At 46.2% G+C, this 26934-nt stretch overlaps 2 protein-coding genes across 4 annotated transcripts in view; both read right to left on the reverse strand.

The window, feature by feature from the left end:
• The window catches only part of CHMP4B (charged multivesicular body protein 4B), a 54121-nt gene extending 50454 nt beyond the window's left edge, over nucleotides 1–3667 (reverse strand). Inside the window, exon 1 of the mRNA XM_026009875.2 lies at nucleotides 3319–3667. Within this exon, the coding sequence (XP_025865660.1) occupies nucleotides 3319–3508 (190 nt within the window). The 5' untranslated portion in view covers nucleotides 3509–3667. The remainder of the gene's footprint in view (nucleotides 1–3318) is intronic.
• Nucleotides 3668–14332: 10665 nt separating this feature from the next.
• Nucleotides 14333–26934, reverse strand: part of ZNF341 (zinc finger protein 341) — a 44161-nt gene continuing 31559 nt past the window's right edge. For 2 of the 3 annotated variants that reach the window (XM_026009876.2, XM_072736091.1), the window contains exons 11-15: nucleotides 25232–25328; nucleotides 23698–23830; nucleotides 19032–19143; nucleotides 18720–18790; nucleotides 14333–16886 (exon numbers count right to left, since the gene is read on the reverse strand). In XM_026009876.2, the coding sequence (XP_025865661.2) occupies nucleotides 16357–16886; nucleotides 18720–18790; nucleotides 19032–19143; nucleotides 23698–23830; nucleotides 25232–25328 (943 nt within the window). In that variant the 3' untranslated portion in view covers nucleotides 14333–16356. The remainder of the gene's footprint in view (nucleotides 16887–18719; nucleotides 18791–19031; nucleotides 19144–23697; nucleotides 23831–25231; nucleotides 25329–26934) is intronic. The other variant, XM_072736092.1, reaches the window with a different exon arrangement.

A 26934-nucleotide genomic window follows, 5' to 3' on the forward strand; every position in this document is an offset into this window, starting at 1 on the left:
CCTTATGTTGTTGTTGTTTTTTTTTTAAGATTTTATTTATTTATTCATGAAAGACACAGAAAGAGAGAGAAAGAGAGAGAGAGAGAGAGAGAGAGAGAGAGAGAGGCAGAGACACAGGCAGAGGGAGAAGCAGGCTCCAGTCAGGAAGCCTGATGTGGGACTTGATCCCAGGACTCCAGGATCGCGCCCTGGGCTGAAGGTGGCACTAAACCGCTGAGCCACCCAGGGATCCCTATCCTTATGTTTTAATGGATTCCTGCCTCCAGCCCCTTCCTGATTGGTCTATACTTCCTTTTATGCTGCTACTGGTGTGTTCTTTGGAAATCCACACTGATCTGTCTCTTCTCCTTCAAGACAGCCAGTGGCTCCTCAGCATCTCCAGGTTGGGGTCTGAGGCTATATGCCACTCCACAGCATTATTTCTCTGCTGTCTCACCCCCCCGCCCAACTCTCACTGCTCCCCAAACTCCTTGCTGACCCATTTCACACCTCCCTCCTCTGTGAAGCGTCCCTTGCCCTTTCACTCTCAGACAGAAACCTCCTCTTATTGCAGCCTCAGACCAAAGTATGCTCATTTCAGCACTGACTGGTATGTTCCCCTCCCCCCACTCCTACTCCTCCGTTTCCTCCTTCTCTCTCACACACACACATAAACACAAAAACTACAACAAAAACACACCCACTACCAATCCTGAGTTCCTGGAAGGCAGGCACATAGTATTTTCATCTGATTGTTCAGATCCTGCCATAGTAGCATGTCAATAAGTGACTAAGTGAATGGTATGTGGTGGTGTTAATACCTCACAGCACTATCCCAATAAGCAGGTAAGACCTATCCCCAGGGAGATGCTAAAAAGAAGGGAGGGCAAATATATAGTAGCTCCTCCCAGGCAAACTCAAGAAGATGGACTGCTTTCAGCAAAATTATTACAACTGAGATTGGTCCTCCACAGTCTGCTGGTACCCTCTCTCCAAGCCTCTTGAAAGCAAATCCAATCACCTCTAAACTGCAAAAAGCTCCAGACCAACAGACCTCAGAAGAATTGCCCTCTCAGAAGGGAGATGAGGTTAAGTGATAACCTCCTCCTCCACCACATTGCAATGGGCAAAGCATTCCAAAATGCAGACTGGTAAAAACAATGACTCTAATGAACAATAGAGGACCCTGACAGAGGGAGAGTCATCAGAGAAAAAAAGCAGAGGCAGCAAAATCTAACCCTACTTTCTATTTCCAGGGCTATCTATAACTGGAGTCCAGGCCACAAACGGATGACGGCAACTACCTCATGTCTCCTTGCTCCCACTCCCATCCCACACCTGTCTACTTCCCACAGAGCAGCCAGATGGTGTTTTTAAAGCTCTATCAATGGGGTGCCTGGGTGGCTCAGTGGTTGAGTGTCTGCCTTTGGCTCAGGTCGTGATCCTGGGGTCCTGGGATCAAGTCCCATGTTGGCTCCTCACAGGAAGGCTGCTTCTCCCTCTGTTGAGTCTTGCATTGAGCTCCCCACAGGGAGCCTGCTTCTCCCTCTGCCTATGTCTCTGCCTCTCTCTCTGTCTCTCATGAATAAATAAATAAGATCTTTAAAAAAAAATAAAAATTAAAAATAAAGCTCTATCAATGATAAGGACACACTCCTGGATAACACCCTCCAACATCTTTCTACCCACTTGAAATAAAATCCAAACTCTACCAAGAAGTCCAAGGTCTACTCCCTACTCTCCTATTTCCTACCACTCTCCCCTTCAATTGCTACATTCCAGACACAGAGGTCTTCTGTTTCTTAAAACAGGCCAACCTCCGGGCCTTTTCCTATGCTGTTTTCCCTTGCATGGAAGGCTCCTCCTCTAGATTTTTACAGAGCTGGTTCCTTCTCAAGGGTCAGTTCAAATTTGACTTTTTTTTTAAAGAGGCCGTCCCTGACCACTCTAAGTGGCACCCCTTCGCCCACTCTATCATTCCCTACCAGATCATCTTTTTTTAAGCACCCACCACCAGACAATATTTTCTTCATCTATTTTCCTGTTTCTGTCTTCTCTCTCATTAGGGTGGAAGCTATGCTTTGCCCATCCTGTCACTATGCAGCAAGCACTCAAAAAAAAAAAAAAAAAAAATGTCCAGAGTATTTGTTGACTATTATCAAAGAAGCATCCTCAGGATGAGCTACTTTGCTCTTCTGTTAGAATGAAGAAAATATCTATTTAGCCTCTACTAGGTGCTGGGCACTGTAAATGCAAGATCCTCCTTTTAGAGAGGTAAAATAACCAGCTCAAGGTCACGTGGCTAATGACTAGCAGGAACTTAAATACTTGTTTGTGCAGCTCCTCAACCCCTCTCACCTTTGTGAGGGGAGGCGCTGTCACTCTTATATTGCCATAACAACAAAAAGAGCAAATATTTCCAAACTGCCTTACAGTTACTAAAGCATTGTCACATTCACTCTAAGTAAAATACACAGAATTTGCCCAGAAAGCCATACAGCAACAGGAAGTATATTAAGCACGCCTCAAGGTTCACTCTCCCTACCCTGACCCCCAGCAGTGGGAACTGGGAAGGAGTCGCTGCCAATGGAGGGATGGAGTCCCTATTTCTGGTTCAGAGGGATGGGGAAGCAGTGAGTCACCCGTGAAGGCTTATGCTCCCAGAAACTCTGATAAGACCTAGTCATGAGGCAACAAGCAGTGAATCACAGATCTGGAAGGCACTTACTGATGGACGCGGGGCGGGGGGCTCAAAGGGAAAGTAACTTGTTCAAGTTCACTCAGCAAGTAAACAGACAGTAAACTGGGGTCTCCTCTCCCCCAGTCCCCTTTTCTCTCAAGAAGGCTTCTCAAGGAGAATTCTCAGTCAGGAGGATGGGGACAGGGCTGGGGCAGCTCCTGGGCTCCACAGATGGGTCAGGAGAAAGCAGGGGTAGGACACGGAAGGACACACGAGTTAGGATGGGGGCAGAAATGAGCCAATAAGAAAAGGACGGCAGTTTCCCGAAGGTGGGTGAGGGCAGGCCTGAGAGAGGGGAAGGCGGAAGGGAACGGACTACGGGGAGAACAGGGGAAGCAGTGAAACCAGGGTCGGAAGGCGCCTGGCAGAGCACAGGGGAGAAGGCAGGAATGAGTCTGATGGTGGAGGAGTCCGAGGCCCCGGAAGATACTCAAGAAAGCTAGACGGGGAGGAGTCCAGAAAGGCCTCGAGGGGAGTCTGACCGGGGAGAGTTCCAGGGTCGGGGCAGACCCCTGGGTGTGGCTGACGGAGGTGGAGTGCGGGCCCTGGGGAGCCCGAGGGGAGCCTGAGGAGAGTCTGAGGGGACTGGGCCGACTCACCGCGCTTGTTTTTGGTGCCGTACTTCTTGGCAGCGGTCAGCTCCTGCTCGATCTTGGTCTCCAGGAATTCCTGTTTTTTACTTAGCATCTCCTCCGTGTCCCGCAGCCGCTGGATGGCATCTTGAGGGGTCGGACCGCCCTTGCCGGCCTTACCCCCTCCTGCCCCGAACAGTTTCCCGAACACCGACATGGTTGCTGCTCGCCGCGCCGGCCTGCGCCGCCCGCTCCGGCTCGGCTCGGCTTGGCTCCAGCGCCCGCTCCGGGTCCCGCCGCTCCCAGCCGCCGCAAGGCCTCTCCGCCGCCTCCGCCCCGCAGCTGGGCCCGGCCGCGCCACCTCCCACAGGCCCCCACGCCCGGCCCGGCCGGCGTCAGAGCAACACGCCGCTGACTACAACTCCCGGAGGGCAACGCGCCGACCGTGCCTCAAATCTAATGGAAGGAAGCGCACTGCACGCCGGGAGACTATAGTCTTCCGGCTTGAGGCGCTCAGTGGCGCGTCTTTTTAGTCTAGCTAGAGTCAAAGGGCAAGGTGGCATTCTGGGAAATGTAGTCTCCGTGGAACCCGTTCTGTAGAGGTAACGGAGGCAGAGAAATAACAGTATTTTTAAAAACATAAATTATCGTTATGCACTTTATGTGATCCACGCACTGTGCAACGTGCTTTACACGCATTATCCCATCTAATTCTCACAAGCCTATGAACCTATAAGCCTATAATACTGTTCCTATTTTGTAGGTGAGTAACCAAGACTCAGGAACTCAGGACTGATTAGTTTTACTGACTAGTCTTTGCATATTTTGTTCCCTCTACGTAGAATGCCTTTCTACTCTTTATTCGCCTATCAGGTTCTTCGAAACGTAGAAGTAGTAGTGCCTTGGCACTAGAGTTAGATTGCGAGGGTTCAAAACACAGCTTGATGAATTACTTGGCCAAGTTACTTTCCCTACTCTGTCTGTCTCCCTGTCGGAAACTGTAACTGGAGATGATAATAACAAGACCACCTCCAAGCTTACCCGAGACAGATAAAGTGCTTACTGAGCATGGCCTAGCACTATAGGTGCTCAAAAATTTATTCCTTATTCTTGGTCATCATCATACACCATAATAATTAAACCAGGAGGAGGCCCAGAAACTTTCAAAAGTAGTAGAAGCATTGAAGAACTTTTGCCCCTGCATTTTGCAGACCCCTGTAGTTGTGGGGCCACATTTTATTGTTTTCCCTTGTCCTTTGGTGTCAGGAATCACTTCTCCATCCATTAGCACTGAGGCAGCCTCTAGTAGCCAATACTTGGCCCAAGGCCACCATTCTAATTTCCTGCTTCCAATCTTTTATTTGGAAGCCTTGTTACTTGTCACTTAGCCTTGTATGAAAGCAAAGAGTAAACCATTTCTGAGTGAGGGTCTGAAGTACTCTCCAACGATGAAAAATAAAGTTTCTCAAAGTCCTTTTTTATTCCCTCCTGGACCTTCCAAATATGTGAAGTTGCTTGAGAACAGAGTTTCAAATAAATCAGAGGCATGTTTTTTTATCTACAGATGTTGTTCTTATTGTAATCAGCAACAATCCCAGCCTATATATACAGGAAACCATATCCAGAGAATGGGAGAGTTTATTTCATCCAACTTTCCAGGTTGGAAGAAATTTTTTTCAAATGTGACAGACATGCCAGAACTGTCAAGACGTGCAACATAAGTCACACTTGTGCTTGTTTTGTAACTGAGGTATTGCAATGTTTTTACCAAAATGAAAAATATAAATAAGGAGGCTTCAATCAAGCCACCTAATGGGTATAGCAACTCCTCCACATCTAAGCAATCTACCTCCTCCCCTCTTATTTAAGTCATGCTGTAATCAGACATACAAGTAGCAAAGGATTTGCTAGGTTTGAGACATGACTCAAAGAATATATGAACAGGAGACACTATAGGCCTTACCACCACCAGTCTTATACTGTTCTGGGATAAAATGAGGATGACAGCAGAATCCTTCATGTCATAATGTTGGGAGCTCAGAAAAACATCTTAGGATATGATAACAGAACATTTAGATTTAATCTTGAGTACCAACCCCAATTAACTGGCGTAGGCTATTCAGACTGCTGGACTGAGAAGAATTTTGAGGCTGCATCAGGACTCCCTGAAAAATGTGCTGAGATCTATTTGTGATGTCTGTCTGGAGTGTGAGATAGGAAGTAGTGATACAAGGGCAAGGTAGCTGCCATCCTGGCTGAGAACCGAATTGCTGTGGTAGAAATTTATATGGTGGGCTGATTCAACACAGGAAAGACTTGAGTTTCCCTAGACTTCATTTTTCTGTTCTCTGGGGCAAACACGCAGCCTTTTCAAGCCATGACTGACTAGCATTAAAAATTATGTGAAAATAATGACCTATCATTACATGCAACAACTTGGATGATTTGCAGATACTATGCTGAGTGAAAGAATAAAAAACAAGCCTGTATAATTCCATTTACACAGAGTTCAAAAACAGGCAAAACTAATCTGTGGTGATAGGTGTTAGAATAGTGGTTACCAGGGTGCTTACTGGCTCAGTTGGAAGAACATGTGACTCTTGATCTCGGAGTTGTGAGTTTGAGCCCCATGTGGGGTGTAGAGATTACTTAAATAAATAAACATTAAAAAAAAGAATGGTGGTTATCTTCAGGGGTGGTATAGAGCAAGCAGAATGATCTTTATGGGGTGCTGGACAGGTTCTATACCAAGATCTAGTGGTATTCATGTGGGTGTATACAAATTTACCTGTCTCCATAATTGAGGTCACTCCCCCTTATATACCTTATGTACTTTACTAAATATGTTATATTGCAATTTTAAAAATTTCTCTGGTAAAAACAGCAACAGAAGCATACAGTTTTTATTTGCTTGCCAAGTACTTTCGCATATAAAATCTCATCTTGGGACGCCTTGGTGGCTTAGCGGTTGGGTGGCTGCCTTCAGCTCAGGTCATGATCTCAGGATCCAGGATCAGGTCCTGCATTGGGCTCCTGCAGCCAGCCTCCCTCTGAACAAAACTGCCAGAGTGTCTCTGCCCCTCTCTCTGTCTCATGAATAAATAAATAAATCTTTAAAAAATAAAATAAAATCTCATCTTATCTCCAACCACCAAAGCCCTAAGAAATAAGCATTACTATACCATCTTCATCTTACTGTTGAAGAAACAGAGGCCCAGAGAATAGAAGTTGCCCAAGGTCACATGGTTAAAGACACTCAACCATATATTTATTTGTAACCTTCCTTAAAAATGTCACGTCAAGGGGTGCCTGGGTGGCTCAGTCAGTTAGATGTCTGCCTTCAGCTGAGGTCATGATTCCGGGGTCCTCAGATTGAACCTGGCATCGGGCTCCCTGCTCAGCAGGGAGCCTGCTTCTCCCTCTCCCTCTGCCTGCTGCTCCCACTGCTTGTGCTCTCTCTCTCAAATAAATAATATCTTAAAAAAATTCAAGTCAAGAAAAGCTGAGTTAATAAAACCTATTACAATATAACCTATTAAAATAGGTTTTAAATTATGAATAATAGAAATTATTTTGAGACTTGGTCTCATATAATTATACCAAATCCAATAGAGGATTTGCTGATTTTTAACTGTAAAAAACAAGTAAAGTACATCCAACACCCCTTCCTGATAAAAACACTTAGCAAATTAGGAATAGAAAAGAACTGCTCAGGGATCCCTGGGTGGCGCAGCGGTTTGGCGCCTGCCTTTGGCCCAGGGCGCAATCCTGGAGACCAGGGATCGAGTCCCACATCGGGCTCCCGGTGCATGGAGCCTGCTTCTCTCTCTGCCTATGTCTCTGCCTCTCTCTCTCTCTCTGTGACTATCATAAATAAATAAAAATTTAAAAAAAAAACTGAAAAAAAAAAGAAAAGAACTGCTCAATCTGATAAAGAACATCTATGAAAAAACTCACAGCTAACATCACACTTAATGGTGAAAGACTGAGCTTTCCCTCTAGAATCAGGAACAAAACAAGGAAGGCTGCTCTCACACTATTTGAAATTGAGCCAGAGGTTCTAGCCAGGGCAATTAAGTGAGAAAAAGAAATAAAAGGCATCCAGATCAAAAAAGAAGTAAAACTATTTCTATTTGCAGATGACATGATGTTCCACATAAAAAACCTAAAAGAGGGATGCCTGGGTGGCTCAGTGGTTGAGCGTCTACCTTCAGCTCGGGGCTCGATCCCGGAGTTCTGTGATTGAGTCTCATGTGGGGCTTCCTGCATGGAGCCGGCTTCTCCCTATACCTATGTCTCTGCCTCTCTCTCATGAATAAATAAATAAAATTAAACAAAACTATTAGAACTAAAAACGAATTTGGCAAAGTTGCAGGATACAAGATCAACACACAAAAATCAGTTGTATATTTGGGGTGCCTGGGTGGCTCAATTAGGCATTCAACTCTTGATTTCAGCTTAGTTCACGATTAGCCCATGCAGAGCTTGTTGGGGATTACATAGGTTTAGGATTCTCTCTCTCCCTCTGCCCCTCCCCTCTCTCCCCACTCATGCTCTTTCTCTCTCTCTCTCTCTCTCCAAAAAAGCAGGGGGCAGGGGTGCCAAGGTGGCTCAGTTGGTTAAGTGTCTGCCTTTGGCTGGGGTCATGATCCCAGGGTCCTGGCATTGAGTCCCTTTTCAGGCTCCCTGCTCAGTGGGGAGTCTGCTTTTCCCTCTTCCTCTGGCCCTCCCCTGTGCTTGTTCTCTCTCTCTCTAATAAATAAGTAAAAATCTTAAAAAAAAAAAAAAAAAAGGAGATCGCCTAGGTGGCACAATTGGTTAAGCATAGGACCCTTGGTTTTGGCTTAGGTCCTGATCTCAGGGTGCTGGGATAAAGCCCTCCATTGGGCTCCAGAAGTCCACTAAAGTTTCTCTGTCCCCTTCTCTCTGCCTCCTCCCATGCTTTCTCTCTCTCTCTCTCTCTCTCTCTCTAATAAATATATAAATATTCAGAAAAAAAATCAGTTGTATTTCTATACATTAGCAGAGAATAATCTGAAAATGAGATTAAAAAAAAAACAATTCCAGGGATCCCTGGGTGGCTCAGTGGTTTGGCGCCTGCCTTCGGCCCAGGGCCTGATCCTGGAGACCGGGGATCAAGGCCCATGTCAGGCTCCCTGCATGGAGCCTGCTTCTCTCTCTGCCTGTGTCTCTGCCTCTCTGTGTGTGTGTGTCTCTCATGAATAAATAAATAAAATCTTTAAAAAAAACCAAAACAATTCCATTTACAATAACATCAAGAAGAATAAACATAGGAAAAATTGAATCAAGGAAATGCAAGTCTTTTTTTTTTTAAACATTCTATTTATTTTGAGAGAGAGTGCACAAGAGAGGGGGAGGGGCAAAGGGAGAGGGAAACCCAGACTTCCCACTGAGCAGGGAGTCTCCCACACACATACACACACCCTGCCCAGGCAAGATTCCAGGCCCTGGGATCATGACCTGAGCCAAAGGCGGATGCTTAACTGACTGAGCCACCCAGGTGTCTCAGGAAATGCAAGTCTTGTACAAAAATTGACTAAAAATGGATCAAAGATCTAAATGTAAGAGCTAAAACTATAAAACTCTTAGAAGGAAATGTAGGTGGAAATCTTTGTGACCTTTGATAAGTGACAGTTTCTTAGGTATGACACCAAAAGTATAAGCAACAAAAGAAAAAAATAGATACCTGAACTTCATCAAAATTAAAAACTCGGGATCCCTGGGTGGCTCAGCGGTTTAGTGCCTGCCTTCAGCCCAGGGTGTGATCCTGGAGTCCTGGGATGGAGTCCCACATCAGGCTCCCTGGCTGCTTGGAGCCTGCTTCTCCCTTTGCCTGTGTCTCTGCCTCTCTCTGTGTGTGTGTGTGTCTGTCATGAATAAATAAATAAATAATCTTAAAAAAAAAGTGTGAAGTAATGAGAAGAAAACACATTGTGATGCCCACCACACAAACCTAGATTAGAATTGAGTCTCTCCCATTCAACCATGTGGCAAGGTGTTCCTTCTGACTCAGTCTTCCCAACTGTGAGAGACACTATCCTCTTTACCAGGCCGTTCTGAGGATTCAATAAGAACATAGGTAAAGGGCCAGGCACAGGATTTGCGTCCAATAAATATGTATAAAATAAATAAACAATGATAGTAACAACAAGAAGAATAATAACTACTGACATCTATGGGCCCTCCCTCCGAGTCAGATGTCTTACAAATATTTCATTAATTATCTGATGATAGCCCTATGAAGTAGGTACACATCACAGCTGAGGAAACAGAAGTTTAGAGAGGTTGAATAATTTGCCCAAAGTCACCCCATTATTAAATGATGTGGTTGGTATTTGAACCCCCCCCCCCAGTAAATGATAGAAAAATATATATTTTTTAATTTTATTTATTATTTGACCGAGAGCAAGAGAGCACAAGCAAGGGGAGCAGCACAGGGAGAGGGAGAATCAGCCCAACCAACTGAGCCACCCAGGTGCCCCTAGAAAATCTTTATTGAGTACTTCATGCTACACAAGACAGTGAGCTGAGCATTTAAGATCTATCACCTCATTTAGCCAGCACAACTGCATGACGTAGGCATTATTATTGTCCCATTTTATTTATCAGGTACTGGAGAAACAGAGAAGTTGAACAGTTTGTCCAAGGCCACACGGCTTGTAGAGGCAAAGTTGAGATTCTTAATGTAAAATTAAGTGTAGCATAATCTCTATGCTACACTGCCTTCACCCAAATGAATGAATGGAGAGATATATGCACAATTAAATACAAATAAATGAAGTGTTAGGAGTCTGGGAGAAGATATGACCTCCCTGGGGAATAGGGCAAAGTTAGCAGTACGAGTAGGAGAGACCCAGCAGAACCTGAGAGAGACCAAGTGGGGAGTAAGTAGGAGGAGATTGTGCACTGGAGAGGCCCCTGCACTTGAGTTAATGGTGGGTTACAAGGCCTGCCTATTCCATACCTATTCACCTCAGCATGTGTAGGCTATACAACAGGAACTGTGCCTGAGGTCAAATGTTTCTTTCTTAGTAAGGCTTTTCAGGTCACCCCATATCATGCTGCAACCTGCACCCCACCCAACCTTCATACTAGTGTCCTTTCTTTTTTTTTCTGCAGTACTCATTACCTTCTAAAATATAGCTTGCTTATTTGTTGTTGATCTTCTGCTTCTTCCACAGAGGATCTCCACAGATCATTATTTGGTTCACAATGCCTCATCAATCCCCTGAACTATGCCCAGCATATAGTAGGCACTTGATAAATATTTTGTCAAATAGTAAATGAATGGGTTGAGATAGCAGTGACTTGGAGGGCAGGAGAACTGGGTTTGGATTTGGCCTTTTTAAAATAGACCTTGGACAAGACTTGTCGATTATTGGGCATTTTATTCTCTGTGATTTTACAAAGGGCCCAAGGCCCTGAAATTGGGCCTCAGCCCCTCGCCTCAGGATTCTCTGCCCGACCTCACAGAGAGGTTCAGCCTCAACCCTGAGGTGGAATCTGCTCTATCAATCTACAAGACCTGAGAATCCATAGGAGTCCTCTGCTGACAGCCTTGGGGGTTGGGAGCACCTACAGCTGCCACCTCCACTCCAGCCTCTCCAAGGGAGACAAAACTGGTCCAACCAGTTCTCCTGGGCTGCACCAATAGTTACTGTGTCAACTGAGATTTCCAAGCCACTGCCTCTGTCATTTGTCCTAGATATTCTAAGCTTCTTAAAACAAAGGAAAATGGGGCTTTATGGGGCTTTAGGTTTGCCGTTTCTCAGCCTCCATGACAGATTCTTCCTGAAGGAAATTTACCCTTGGCCTCCATGGAATGGGAAAAGGGGATGGGTAGAGTGGGTCTTGTTCTCTCAAAGTGCTGTTTTCGGTTCATTCAACGAATATTGACTGGCAATTCCTGAGCAGTTCTAGGCACTGTAAATGTATCAGTGAACAAAACAGAGAAAGGTCTTTGTCCTTGTGGACCTTTTGTTTTTAATGAGGGGAACAGACAATAAAGAAATGCCTAATAAAATGTCAAGGATGATGAATAAAAACGAAGGTTAAGGGATTAGAGTGATATGAAGGTGGGGTGGGGGGCCATTTTAAAGAGATTGGCCATGGAAGTCCTGAGGCGGTAACTTTTGGACAAAGGTAAATAGAGGGAGGGGGCCACTCATATGAAAATCTGAGGGAAGAGCATTCTAGACAGAGGGAATGGAAAGTACACAGGCCCTGAGGCAGCAAGTGGCCTATATGATGGAGGAGCAGCAAGAGGGCAGGTATGGCTGGAGTAGAATGAGAGAAGAAAAGATGAGGGCCATATCATATAGAACCTTGAAATCTATCAGGTAAACTTTAGATTTGACTCTGGGAGAGACTGGAAACCACTAGAGAGTTTTAAAAAGAACATGGCATAATCTGATTGAAGCTTTAGAAAGATCCCTTGGGATGCTGTCAAGAGAATGGATCATGGTGGAGAGAGAAGGCAGGGTAAACAAAGAGAAGGCTGATGCAATCATCCATGCAAGAGAGGCTGGCAGCCTGGACAGGGCAACAATGGCTGGGGAGATGAAAAGTGGTTGGAGCCTTGGAGAAGTGATTTAAAAAACAAACAAATCTTGGCTTATCAGACCTGGCGAGAGCTTTAGTGATCCTGAGACAAGGCAGGAATTTTGGAGTTGTCATTCCTGGGTCTGAAGCCCAGCTTGACACATTCTGGCTGAGAGAATTTGGGCAGGTTGCTACACCTCTCTGAGCCTTGGTTTCCCCATTTATAAACTGGACATGATAACTTGCTTCCAAGGGTGTTTTGAGGACTCAATGACATGTAAGTAAGACACAGAGCACAGGGTTTGACACTTAATAGTAAAGTTAGTTATGACTCAACTTCTCACATTTATTGATAGAGAAACTGAGGCCGGCTAGCTTAGAGGCAGAGAAATGACAGTGGGAGGGAGAAAAGAAAGCAGTATTTACAGGGTTCCTCAAGTTATATACCTTAGGTCCAGACAGTAAGATGGTTGAGTAGGCAAGGAACATAAAAAATCATGTAATCCTCCCTGGCTATCTTGTTTTCCTACTCTCCAAAGACATGGGAAATTAGAAATATTTCTCTACTCGAAGATAAATCAACACAAGTATAGTAAGTAGCAACTGATATTCAGCTGCAGTGTCAGGGAGACCTGAGAGAACAGGAATCATGGCATCTGGAATGCATGTGCCCAGTGAAAGGGGCTCAGCTCCACCTGACTGCTGTTTCCCTATGCCAGACATCCTTATTTTCAACACAAGTCAGAATCCAGATTTTTATATGAAATCTCCCATTTTTAAAAAAGATTTTAATTTATTTATTCATGAAAGACACACACACAGAGAAGCAGAGACACAGGCAGAGGGAGAAGCAGGCTCCATGCAGGGAGCCTGATGTGGGACTCGATCCTGGATCCCCAGGATCACATCCAGGGCTGAAGGCGGCACCAAACTGCTGGGCCACCGGGGCTGCCCAGATTTTTAAAAATCTCCCATTTTTAAAAAAAGACTTTATTTTTAAGCAATTTCTACACCCAATGTGGGGCTCAAACTTAGAAACCCAAAATCAAGAGTCATATGCTTCACTGAGTCAGCCAGACACTCCAAGTCTCCCCCCCAATTTTTTTTTAACTTTTTTTTTTTTTTTTTTTTAAGTAGACTCTGCCCAGCATGGAGTACAACACAGGGCTTGAACTCATGACCCTGAGATCAAGGCTTGAGCTGAAATTAAGAGTCTGAAGCTTAACCAACTGAGCTACCCAGGTGCCCCCCAATCTCTCCATTTTTAATTACATTTTCTAATTGCTTCTGGAGTATAGGAACCCAGCAATTTTTTTATTCATAGAATGTAGTAAATTTTTATATATTGATTTTGCTATTATTTCAGCATTCTTGCCATTATTTCACCCTTTCTGATCCTTATACTGTTTCTTTTTCTTGCCTTATTGTTTTGGCTAGGCCTCCAACACAACGTGGAATCATAGTAGCAGGCATCCTTTTCTTGTTCTTGACACAGAGGGAATACATCTCCCTTTTCACCAGGTTTTTAATTTCATTATTTTTAAATATTGGCTTTTTTTTTTTTCATTGTGAAATCTAAACAAAGTCTATCTGTAGGCTGCATTCAACCCATGGGCTGCCAATCCATTATCTCTGCTTTATCTGAATTCTCTCTGAATTGTGATAACCTTATTGGGTAGGTACTATTATTCTCCCCCATCTGACATGTGAGGACACTGAGGCTCAGAGAGGTGATGTGACTTGCCACAGCCACATACCTAGGAAGGGACAGAGCCAGATTCAAACCTAGCTCTACTTGATTTGAACATCTCTGTGGAACCCTGGATGCTCAGGATGGACCCTCTTTATATTTCATCCTCTCCAGCACCTTGGGGGTCCTATAGAGAGCTCTGGGGTCCTGGAGCAGCTCTGGTGTCAACTTTGAGTAACCCATGACCAAGGGCCTTCTCCTTTAAAAAAAAAAAAAAAAAGATTTTATTTATTTGGCAGGGGGAGGGAGAGCACAAAGGATGAGAGTGAGAAGCAGACTCCTCACTGAGCAGAAAGCCTAAAGTAGGGCCCAATCTCAGGCCTCCAGGATCATAACTTGAGCTGAAGGCAGATGTCCAACCAACTGAGCCACCCAGGCACTCCAGCCTTCCCCTTTCTGGACCTCAGTCTTCCCATCTGCCAATCTAGGAGGGATGTAGTTATAGGAACCCAATAGGTGGTCCCAGCTTCTTCCCCTGCAGTCCAACTATGCATCTATCAAATATCAGACGCTGATATGCCCCTTGTTCTGTGGCCTAGCTCTGCCACTTACTGCTGTGTGATTTGGGGCTATTTAACCTCACTGTATCTTTGGCTTCATCTCAGCTATAAGATGGAATTAAAAGTGCTTCGGACATGCCAGGCATGGCATAAGTGCTAGTAAACACAAGCCTTATGATTATTGATAAATATACATGCATGTGTACACTGACAGGAAGAGACTGAAATATAACTTCAGTAGTTGTATTAGGATGGAGATACGGTTTTTAACATTTTCTTTAATGCCACAATTTTTAAAAATGTTTAATGCCTCCCATGACTCCTCCATTTTGAAGAGAATAAAGTCCAAATTCCTTAACCTAACATCCAAGGATACTTCTGATTCAACATCAACTTCTATTTCAATACAGCAAAGTGGCTAACAGTGCACGGAGGCAGGCCACCCCAGCTGGAATCCCAGCTCTGTGACTTACTAGCTGTGTGAGCTTGGGCAAGGAGCTTGGTTTCTCTGCGCCTGTGTTCTCATCTGCAAAATAAGGAAATTAACAATTCTTATCTGATGGGGCTGAGGTGCTATGTGCAGAGTCCCTCGTGTGGAAGCTTGAAATATATTCATGATTATGATGATCTAACCACTATCCCCAAATCTCTTGTCATCCTGGTCCCTTCACCAGCCCCAGAACTGTCATACCTTGAAGGCTTGGCTCATGGCTTGCTCTCCCTGGCATGCCTTCCCCTATTTATCCATCCATCAAAATATTCCGTGTTAAGGACCAGCTCAAGTGTGACCTCCCCTGAAGAGATTTTCTGTCCTTACCAGTTCCTCCTCTGGCCTTGCAGGCTGGGTGCACTTACAGCTCTCACTCCCTCAGTGGTGTGCCATTTCCTCATTGGTCCTTCCTGCTGCATTGTACCTTTCCTGAGGGTAAGTTGGGCTTACTCTGAGCTCCAGCCAGGAGCCCCAACACAGATATCTGAGGGATGTACCAGTCTTCAAGGAAACTCATCAAACTGAGTGCAAGAGCTGTGCTGCATCCCGTCCTGACCCTTCTGGAGCCTGTTTCCTCTCCTAGCACTGAGGCAGTGTGGCTGTGAATGGAAATGAGGAAACACTGGCCAAGGCCCCTTTTCTCTTCTTTGCTTCCCAATAAGCCTGGTTTGCTTCTTCTCTGGACTAGCTGGGGAGTGGGGACAGAGCGCAGGTGGTGGGGGCAACTATGGATTCTGGAGGCCTGCCTGAGATGGACCTCTGGCTCTGATCAGAGTTTCTGATGCCAAAGGGTTTGGGGCAAGACCCAGGATTTTGTATTTTCAGAAGTGAATATAAACTCCTTCCATAGCCATGTTCTTAAATAACCATTCTGGGAGCATCAAACTTCTCCATGGCTAATGGGGCAGCACAGCTGTGCACAAGGGGCCATGGGACCTCTCAGCTCCCCCAACACTTTGGAGGAGGGGGTGCTGCCACCTAGGGGCAAAGAAAGAAACTGCCAAGGCTCAAGCCTGAGCCATTGGACACACTTTGATATAAACATTTATTGAGCACTTTCCAAGTGCCAAGCACTATGCCGAGTTCTTTGCACATTTCATCATACTGGATCCTTATGACAGCCCTATGAGGTCAAAATTTCATAAGCCCCATTGTACAGATGAGAAACACAGGGTCCAGGGAGGTAAACTGACATACCCAAGGTCACACAGCAAGTGAGTGGCAGATTTGAAGCCAAATCTGGTTGATAGCTGCACTCTAACCATGACACTTGAGTACCACCTAAATGTCTACATCACAGAGTCATCTGTAGATACCATGTGGAACCGTGTATGAAAAGATCCAGAAGATAAGATAAGGGCCCTACCCATTTCAGGCCTCCAGAAGAGCATCTTGACTAGAGGCCACACCAAGATAGCCCAGATGAAGGGCAGGTCAGACCATCCTGTTTTCTCTCTTAGGTGGGCTGACACCAGCTTGGACCAGCCAGACCCGGGACTGCTGGCTTGGCCAGCTCTCTTATCTCCAATGTCCCTACCTGGAAGCCATAGGCAGCCCTGCCTCACATTCCAGAATGCTGCAGGGCTATCCATCAGAATAGGAGCTACAGCAGGCTGGCCATAGGCCAGGGTTCACAAATGACACTCCAGAAGGATTTTGGCCAATGGCTCACTTCCATTGGGAAGGATCTCTAGTCAGTCCCTGAGGCCTGGACCCAAAGGTGAGCCTTAGGCCAGGCTCGGGGAGCAAACACCAAGAGTCCATCACTCTGAGGCCTGGATGTAGACAGGCACAGCAAGCATGGCACATGGGCCCTCAGCCCCTGCTTGTAGCTCCGCTAGCGCCAGGTTGGAGCCCAGGCTCTCAGCATGCCCGGGCACTACCAGCTCAGGCTCGCCACCCACTGTGCCACCCACTACGATGGACAGCACTGCATCTGGCTCTGAGAAGGGCGGCTTGCCTGGGGCAGCCTCGGGCACTGGCCCAGCCCCTGTGTCCTTCAGCTCCTCCAGCCCCAGCGGGTCAGGCAGGGGGGTCACCACCTTGTGCCCACCACTGCTGCCGCTGCGGGGTGCTGCCCTCCTCCGGGAGGGCCGCCGGGCTTGCAGGTCCTTATCCTTTTGGGGGCCAAGGCGGCAGCGGTGATCCTTGAGGTATTTGTGTCGGGAAAAGCCCTTGGCACAGCCGGCGCAGCGGAACTTGTAGTTGCCCGTGTGAGCGCGCTGGTGCTCCGCGAGGTGGGCGCGGCGGCTGAAGGACTTGCTGCACAGGGCACACTTGTGGAGCTTCATGCCTGGAGCAAGGGGAAGTCAGTGAGAGGCACCCCGACCCCGTACTCTACCACCATGCCTCTGCACTCGGAATAAAACCCAGTCTCTCAGCATGTCCTGTAAGCATGTGTGTGATCTGGGCTCTGCTCCTGCCAGTCTCATCTTCCCCTTCTCCCGGGCCATTCACTCCCAGACAATCACACATGCTCTCCTTAGGCCACTAAGCTGGCTCCTGCCTCTGGGCCTTTGTACTTGCTGTTTCCCCTCTGCCTAGAATAGCGTGCTCAGCCCCAAAACCTTGGCTAACTTGCCAGGTCACCATTTTCTCTCCTCTCTGGTCTGTCTGCCTCACCCTTGCCCCTCAGACCATCCCCACCGGGCAGCCAGAGATGGCTTCATTAAATACACAAAGGACAGTGATATTCTTTGCTCTGAACCCTCCAGTGATTCTCCAAGTTTCCCACAAAGCCCTGTGCAATCTGACCACCCCTTTCACCTTTCAGCCTAATCCCCGCTGCCCCTCACTTGCTCTATGAGCTCTTCACCTCCCACTCACCCTTCTTTGTCTTAAACACACACACACACACACACACACACATACACATGGTCTCTTTCCTGCCCCAAGGCTTTGCACTTGCTCCCTCCTTCTCTTCTCATCCCTCAGGACTGCACTCATGTTACCTCCTCCAGGAGGACCTCCCTGATACCCGCTTCATATCTTTCTCTGCTCCATCACTCTTTATTCTTGTCTTTGTACCCTGCACATTTCACTGTAACATACTTATCTGTTGTTCATTTTCAATCTCTGCAACTAAATGCTAAGCTTTTCCAGGGAGCCAGGGTAGGGCTCTGCCCATCTGATTCCCCCACATCACCCCCAGAGTCTGACATGTGATAGGTTCTCAATCGTCATTCACTGAATGAATGACTGGTGCCTCCACATTTACCATGAAATCAACTCCAGCCCACACTCACCCTGAGCCATGTTCCCCTCACCCTCCCTGGAATGAAGGCTCAGAGAGGGGCAGTAACTTGCATGAAGCAACATAGGAGGACAGCGGTAATGCTCAGAATCAAAATCAGGCCCTCTATCTTCAAGTTCTCAACTCTAGTCTCCCAGTTTTGAAACTTTCTTTAGCCACCAAGTCCTTTCTATAAACCAATGGTTCTTAACCAGGGGCAATTTTTCCCCTCCAGGAGATGTTTGGCTTGTCTTCTGGAGACATCTGTGGTTATCCTAACTGTGGGGAAGATACCACTGACATCTAGAGGGTAGAGGCCAGATATATTGCTAAACATCCTACAATGCACAGGGCAGCCCCCATGACAGAGCATCTGATACTACCAAATATCAGGAGTGCCAAGGAACCATGTTCTAGACTGAATGGTATGTAGAAAGCCAGCCAAGCTGCTCTGGGGATACCACAGCACCCAAGGAAGTGCCATAGAGTCCCTGGGGAACTGAGGAGTGGGGTGGAGACCCTTGCTCCACACACCAGCTGCCCTGCTCTGCTAAGGGTACCAACGAACATTTCTGGCTATGTCTTGGACCGAGGTAGAATCTGATTTCCTTCCATGCCCAATCCATATCTTTATCACACTGGGCACCTCTCTGATTTACAGCTATCTGCCCTCAGGTCAGCTTCCCCCTGCGCAGCCTGGGGGACTGTATCTGACTTCCCTCTGTAGGACCCTGAGGACCCTAACGCAGGCCTGGCTCATGGCTCACACAAGCAAAAGTCTGTTGGCTGGAATATACCAGGCAGTGATAATAAACTTCATGAAATGTGTCTTCTCTTTATAGGGGGCCTGCCCCAGGGATTCAGACTCTCCTGGTAGGTCCAGCAGTCACTTACCAGAGTGGGAGAGGATATGAGCCTTCAGCTTATCTGGCCGGTTGAACTCTTTACTGCAGCCTGTGTGTGTCCTAGAACCCAAAACCACTGGTCAGGGGGACCTCACCAGATTCAGACTCTCTGTGCTAGCCCTGGGCATGAGGGACTCCCTATGTACCCTAAAGTCTAGGCAAGGAAGCAGGGTGGGGAGTGAGGTAGGCAGGCAAGGCTAGGAAGAAAGAAGAGGGGGGCCTTCAGAACCTCAGCCCTGACAATTTCCTATCCCACTGCTGGGTAAATCTTCCCCTCCCACTCATACCAATCTCTACTCACGAGAAGGGGCATTTGTATTTCTTGAATGGCTCATGGATCAACATGTGTCTCTTCAGTTTGTCCTTACGGTTGAATGCAGATTCGCACACTGAGCATTTGTAGGGCTTCTCACCTGCAGGAGGAGACACAGATGGGGGTCCCATGAGATGGAGTCTGAATCTGGGGTACACTAGAGGATAACAGCCCCTCTAGGGAAGTGGCCTGGGAAAAAAACAGCCTCCCCCATTCCTCATGACTTTGTTTTTCCAAAGAGGAGAGGGGGCTATTTCAGATAGGGCAGTCAGGAAAGGCCTTTCTGATGAGGCAAGAGGGGAGACCTGAGGTGGAAGGGGAGCGAGCCATAATGGAAATTAGAGTCAGGATCCCAGGAAGAAGGAAAGGTGGGAGTGTATGGTATGTCTGAAGAGCAGTGGGGAGGCCAGTGTGGCTGGAACACAATGGGGAAGGGAAAATGAGGCAGAAGGGGAGGTCAGCAAGACACAGCTGGGCCCAACAGGAAGGGTCTGGAAGGCCTAGGTTTATGAACAAGATGAGAAGCCAACAGATGGGCCCAGTGGGGCAGGGACTGACAGATCTGACTTAAGAGTGCCATGGGTGGGATCCCTGGGTGGCGCAGCGGTTTGGCGCCTGCCTTTGGCCCAGGGCGCGATCCTGGAGACCCGGGATCGAATCCCACGTTGGGCTCCCGGTGCATGGAGCCTGCTTCTCCCTCTGCCTGTGTCTCTGCCTCTCTCTCTCTCTCTGTGACTATCATAAATAAATAAAAAATAAATAAATTAAAAAAAAAAAAAAAAAAGAGTGCCATGGGTGGGACACCTGGGTAGCTCAGTGTCTGTCTGCCTTTGGCTCAGGTTGTGATCCTGGGGTCCTGGGATCAAGCCCCACATCAGGCTCCCCATAGGGAGTCTGCTTCTCCCTCTGCCTATGTCTCTGCCTCTCTCTGTGTGTCTCTCATGAATAAATAAATACAATCTTTAAAAAAAAAAAAAGTGCCACAGGCTTCTTCTAGCTACATGCAGAGAACAGACTGGGGGTGGTGGGGGTGGAAGAGTGGGAAGTAGCCAAGTACAGATCATGTTAGGAAAGCAGAATTGGCAGCCTTTGCCAGTGGATTGACTGTGGGGTGTGAGCAGAAGCAGTCAAGGATGAATCTTAGGTGGGGCTGAGTGACGGGTGAATGGTTGTGGCACTTACTGAAATGGTGTCCACCATAGGGGAGCAGGGAATTACACCTTAATTAATGGAATCGTTGCAACAAACTATGCACTAAGAACTAGATGAGAAAACTGAAGGTCATATAGTCTGCACCTAGTGATTGGGGGAACTAAGATGCCAGCCTAGTAGTATGATGCAGAGTTCACCTGAGTTGCCACATGTTGACTGCTCCAGAGCCTGGTGAGGACCAGGGCAGGGAGAAGGTCAGGTGTCACAACCTGTCCTGTGGATAAAGAGCTGCTGTGCTATTGCGCTGTTCTGATTTCCTGCCATTATTTCCTCCCTGTTCTCCCTCTGGAATGAATAAGGTACTTTTGAAAAAATGCCAACCCAGTGATTAAGGCAATTCTGGTCCTTAAAATGGAATGGTCTGCAGTCATTAAAAAGATTAGAGTCCATCTGTGTTTCCTGATCTGGAATGAGGCTCCTGGTCATACTGCTAGGGGGGAAAGAAAACCATAGAACAGCTTAAGATAATCCCCTTTGTGTTAGAAAAAAGTACAATCCTCATACTCCAAAACAGCCCTAGCCACAGGTGTTTGTGTATACACGGAATATGCGGGGAGAAAGTTGAGGGAGGGTACATACCAAACTGTCAGTAGCAAATAGGATTTGAAGGAGGAATTTAAAGCTTTACCTTATGTACTTCTATGCTGTTTCTGTTTTTTAAAAAAGCATGTATTACTTTTGAATAATAATTCTTAAAACTATAGAGTAATTTGGTAGTATCTACCAATATTACTAATGTATGTACTTTTCCCCCTTATTATGGTAAAATATACATAAAATTTACCATTTCAACCATCTTTCAGTGTACATTTCAGTGGTATTAGGTACATTCTCACTGTGGTTCAATCACTGCCACCATCCATCTCAGAGCTCTGTCATCATCCCAAACAGAAACTCAGTACTATACTGCATATATATTTTAACCTAGCATTTCCACTGCTAGGAATATACAACTACAGATATACTCCCAAAAGCATGCCAAGGGGACCTATATAGCATTTTGGGTACAAACTATCAGCTGAAAAATAATCTAAGTATCCATCCATAGGAACTGGTTAAGTAAAAATTAGTAAATACAGAGGAATTCTCCACAGCTGAGAAAAAGAAGGTACTGCTAGGAGCATCTTTAAGCTATATTGATGAGTGAAGAAAAAAGGTACATAACAGAGCAAATAACATATGTGCTCAATTGTGTAAAAGTAAGCAAATGTGCTGTAGATATATAAAATTAAACCAGAAAGACTCAGACTGGGGTGCCTGGGTGGCTCAGTTGCCTAAGTGGCTGCCTTTGCCTTGGGTCATGGTCCTGGGGTCCTGGGATCAGGCCCTGAGTTAGGCTTCCTGCTTAGCAAGGAGTCTGCTTCTTTCCCCTTTCTCTTCCCCCAGCTTAGGCTCTCTCTCTTTCTCTCGAAGAAAGAAAGAAAGAAGAAAGAAAAAGAAAGAAAGAAAGAAAGACAGACTAGGACTACTAACAACAGTTATCTTTGAAGAGGGGAGTCGGTATTTTTCAAACTGCAAGTCACAACCTGTTGGTGGCTATTTCATTTATTTATTTATTTATTTATTTATTTATTTAAAATTTATTTATTCATAGAGACAGAGAGAGAGAGGCAGAGACACAGGCAGAGGGAGAAGGCATCATACAGAGAGCCCGATGCGGGACTCGATCCAGGGTCTCCAGGATCATGCCCTGGGCTGCAGGCGGCGCTAAACCGCTGCGCCACCGGGGCTGCCCCTTGGTGGCTATATGAATAACTAAAATTGAACAGAATGGAAAATATTGTTTTATGAAATTTCTTTTTTTTTAAACATTTATTTATTCATGATAGACACAGAGAGAGAGAGAGGCAGAGGCAGAGACAGGCAGAGGGAGAAGCAGGCTCCATGCAGGGAGCCTGATGTGGGACTCAATCCCCGGTCTCCAAGATCACTCACTCCCTGGGCTGAAGGCGGCACTAAACTGCTGAGCCACCCAGGCTGCCCGTTTTATGAAATTTCTATTTAAATATATCCTCTGTATATAAATACGTATCCTGGGTTGTAGTATAAAAAATATTTTTTACCATAGGTCATAATGAAAAGAACAAACAAACCAAAAAAAACCATCAAGCATTTGGATTATACATCTGAGATGAGGAGATGGGGTTATTTTTTTTTCATATTTGCTTTTATAATATCAAGGATTTTTTTAAAAGATTTTATTTATTTATTCACGAGAGACACAGAGAGAGAGAGAGGCAGAGACACAGGCAGAGGGAGAAGCAGGCTCCATGCAGGGAGCCTGATGTGGGACTTGACCCCAGGTCTCCAGGATCACACACTGGGCTGAAGGCGGTGCTAAACCACTGAGCCACCGGGGCTGTCCTCAAAGATTTTCTACTCAGGTTTTTGCAATCTTTTTTTTTTTTTTTTTAAAGATTCATTCATTCATTCATGAGAGATACAGAGAGAGACAGAGAGGCTGGAGACATAGGCAGAGGGAGAAGCAGGCTCTCGCAGAAGCCCGATGTGGGACCCAATCCTCGATCCCAGGATCATGACCCATGCCAAAGGCAGCTGCCCACCCGCTGAGCCACCCAGGCATCCCAGGTTTTTGCAATCTTTAGGTCCTTTTCAATGAAAAAAAAAAAAAAAAAAAGATCTTTTAACTAATAATCTTTTTACTTATTTATTATTTATTTGACAGAGAGAGTGAGTGCACAAGCAGAGCGAGAGGTGAGAAGCAGGTTCTTCACTGAGCAGGGAATCCAAACCACTGAGCAGGCTCAGTCCCAGGACCCCAGGATCATGACCCAAGCCAAAGGCAGATGCTTAACCGACTGAAAAACTCAGGTGCCCCTAATAATCTTTTCTTGTTTTAAAGATTTTATTTATTTATTTGAGAGCCAGCAAGCACACAGAGGGAGAAGCAGACTCCCTGCTGAGCAGAGAGCCTAATATGGGGCTCCATCCCAGGACCCTGAGATCATGATCTGAGCCAAAGGCAGAGGCTTAACAGACTGGGCCACCCAGGCACCCTTTAACTAATAATCTTTTAAAGATTAAAAGAAAATAAAATGTTAATGTGTCTCAATGGAGGAACCAAGGAGACAGGGTTCTGTCCAGGTGTGGGTGGGACTTGTGCAGTAAGAACCCCCACCCCTAAGGGCTCAGAATGATCTCAGTGGGCTGTTAGGGGGCAGGGCCAACAGTCCCCCCCGCCCCCACCAGCCTCCAGAGATACATGTCTACTCTAGTATCAGTAGGAACTCCTGTTCACTTGAGAGGGCAGTCTGGTAGGAGGCCAGAAAGGGGATTTGGAAGGGGGTGAAGAAAGAGTTGGGGAGGAATTGGATGGGGAGAAGAGGGCTGGCAAAGGCCAGAGCAGGGTGGGAAGGGGAATAGAGAGGGAGTTAGGGGAGAGTGTAGGCTGGGCAGGAGTTGATGGGGGCAGGGAACCCACCTGAGTGGATGTGAGCATGCAGTTTGAGGTAGTGCTCCCGCCGGAAGAACTTCTTGCACACCTGGCACTTGAACCTGCCCCCACTTCCATGGGTGGGCAGATGCCGTCGCAGGTAGCGTTCACAAGGAAACACCTGTCAGCAGAGAGGAGTTGGTGTTAGGTCTGATTCACTAGCCCTCACCATCTTCCGAGCTTAAGAGGTTTTTCCTTTCCCACACTTACAGAAACAATTTCCTTCCTGCCCAACAGGGATCAGGGCCCAGTGTCAGGCTGAGCCCTTAGAACCTCACGGCTCCTCACGGCTCCCCCTACTCACCCATAATGCATGCTCTGAGCTTCTGCTAGGCTTCTTCTTCTACCCAGGAGGCCTTTCTCTCTTAGCCTGACAAATTTCTACCTAGCCTTCAAGACCCAACTGGGGTGTCACTGCTTCTGGGAAGCCCTCTCTGACTCTCCAATGCCACATAAGGCAACACAGATTCTGCCCTTCAATGTTCATATACATGTTGTTCATTTATTTATTATTATTATTTTTTAAAGTAAACTCTACCCCCAATGTGCGGTTCAAACTCATGACCCCGAGATCAAGAGTCGCAAGTTCTACCACCTGAGCTGGCCAGGTGCTCCTGTTCATCTACATTTATAAAGTCACCATCTGGGGTAGCCCGGGTGGCTCAACAGTTTAGTGCCGCCTTCAGCCCAGGGCCTGATCCTGGAGACCTGGGATCGAGTCCCACGTCGGGCTCCCTGCATGGAGCCTGCTTCTCCCCCTGCCAGTCTCTGCCCCCTGCCCCCCTCTCTCTCATGAATAAATAAATAAATAATAAAATCTTAAAAAAAAAAGTCACCAAAAAAAAAAAAAAAAAGTCACCATATAACCCACTAAATTACAATCAGTTCCTAATATGAGATTTTTTTTAAAGATTTTATTTATTTATTAGAGATACAGAGAGAAAGAAAGAAGAAAGAAAGAAAGAAAGAAAGAAAGAAAGAAAGAAAGAAAGAAAGAAAGAAAGAGGAAGAAGCACTGGTGGGGGGAACCTATTGATGAACAGAAAGCAATTAGAGTATGTGGACCTGATTCAAACAAAGAAACCTGACAAAAATTATGATGTTTCTGAGACAATTAGAAATTAGGACACTGCCCGGATATCTGATGATATGAAAGGACAGGCTTCAGTGATGGCTTTCAGATTCACTGAAAAGAAGAACCAGTAACAAGATGGATAACATATCAGGAAGCTGGAGGCCACTGGAGATGCTGGGCCTGGGCTCAGGAGAGGCCTCACCCCACATCAGCACAGCCTGGCCTGGCCGGACCCAGCAGGGGTCCCAGGGTGGCCCTGTGTGCTATCTAGTGGCTCAGATGGGCCAGGCAGGGCTCTTACTCCTTAAAGGTGAAGTGTCATCTCTGGAGACAAGCCCAGGCTTGTCTGCATGTACTGATGCAGGAGGGGAGGAGACATGAGGTGTTTGCTCTACCATCTCCCACCCCCTATTGTTGCCCCAGCCCAGAAAGGACAGTGGTACCCACCTTCTGGCAGTGTGGGCAGGGGAAGTTGTGAGTTGCTGTCTGCAGGTGGTGCTCCAGGGCCTCGGGTGTAGAGTATTTGTTGACACATTTGACACATCTACATGGGAAGGAGCAAGAGAGGAGACAGAGCAGTGTGTGGAGACTGGACTGGCCCAGGAACCAGCCATTCTCCCCCAGGGCTAACACTGAGAAGCAAAATTCTACATTTAATTAATTCATTCTTTTTTTTTTTTTTTTAAAGATTTTATTTATTCATTCATGAGAGACACAGAGAGAGAGAGAGAGAGAGAGAGAGAGGCAGAGACACAGGCAGAGGGAGAAGCAGAGGGAGAAGCAGGCTCCATGCAGGGAGCCCGATGTGGAATTTAATCCCGGGACTCCAGGATCACGCCCCCCCCCTTTTTTTTAAGATTTTATTTATTTATTTGAGAGACAGAGTGCGCACAAGCCAAGGAATATGCAGAGGAAGAGGGAGAAGCAGACTCCCTGCCAAGTAGGGAGCTGGACAGGGGCTCCATCCCAGGACTGTGACCTGAGCCAAAGGCAGACACTTAACCGACTGAGCCATCCAGGCACCCCAATTCTTTTTCTTTTTTTTAAAAAAAAAAATTTTAAGTAGGCTCCACACCCAATGTGGAGCTTGAACTTATGACCCTGAGATAACTGCTCATACATCACAAAGGCCAAGGTAACATCCCCAACACGGGGCAAACCAATGTCATGTGCCTGCTGATAAGATGTGCTGAGGACAGAGCATTACTTTGTGATATTTCCTGCCAAGAGTGCCAATTCTGCATCTAACTTGAGGTCAAATCAGATAGATCCGAACTGAAGACATTCTACAAAATAACTGGCCTATATTCTTCAAAAATATAACAGTCATGAAAGACAAAGACTGAATGAGCAGCTGTTCCAGCTTAAAAGAGAATAAAGACACACTATCTGATGTGTAATGTGTGAACCTGGCTTAGATCCCTAGCCAGAAAAAACATTTACTTTGTCTATAAAGGATGTTATTGAAACAATTGAAAATTTTTGAATAAGGTCTGTAGATTAGGAAACAGAACTGTATTGATTTAACTTTCTGATTTTGATAACTATACAGTACTTATATAAGAGGTTGTCCTTACTTCCAGAAAATGTACACTCAAGTCAAAGGGTAAAAGAGCATCATGTCAGCAAATGATCCTCAAATAGCTTAGAATATAACAAAACAAATGTGGTAAAAAAATCAATGTCCCTAAGTCAGAGCTTGGCGCATAGTAGGTGTTCTCTTCCTTTTACTTTGGCATCTCACTCCAGGGAGCCACACAGTCATGGGAACTCACAGATAATCCACAAATTGTTAAGGCAAAAGCAAAAGAAAATGCCCCCTGAATACAAACGGGAATTATCCATCACTAACCAGAAATCTCTACCCCTTGACTAGCCAAAGCTTTGCCTGGTTTTCCTATCTCTCTGGCTCCACTACTCAATCTCCTCCAGGGCAAGCTGCCCTATACATACCCATTTAAGGCCTGGTCTCCCTGTCATTTTCTCAATGCTTTTGTGGTTTCTACAGGCCCTTTTTACCCTGGCCCTACTTTTTCCCCTAGGCCACATCTTAACATCATTTCTTCCACTTCTACTCTATACAACAATCTTTCTAAGCCACCTGGTATTTCATTTTATGTCTCTACAGTGGGTGTTCCTCCTACTAGGAA

This window comes from Vulpes vulpes, chromosome 14 (genome assembly GCF_048418805.1).
Source record: "Vulpes vulpes isolate BD-2025 chromosome 14, VulVul3, whole genome shotgun sequence".
Lineage (NCBI taxonomy): Eukaryota > Metazoa > Chordata > Mammalia > Carnivora > Canidae > Vulpes > Vulpes vulpes.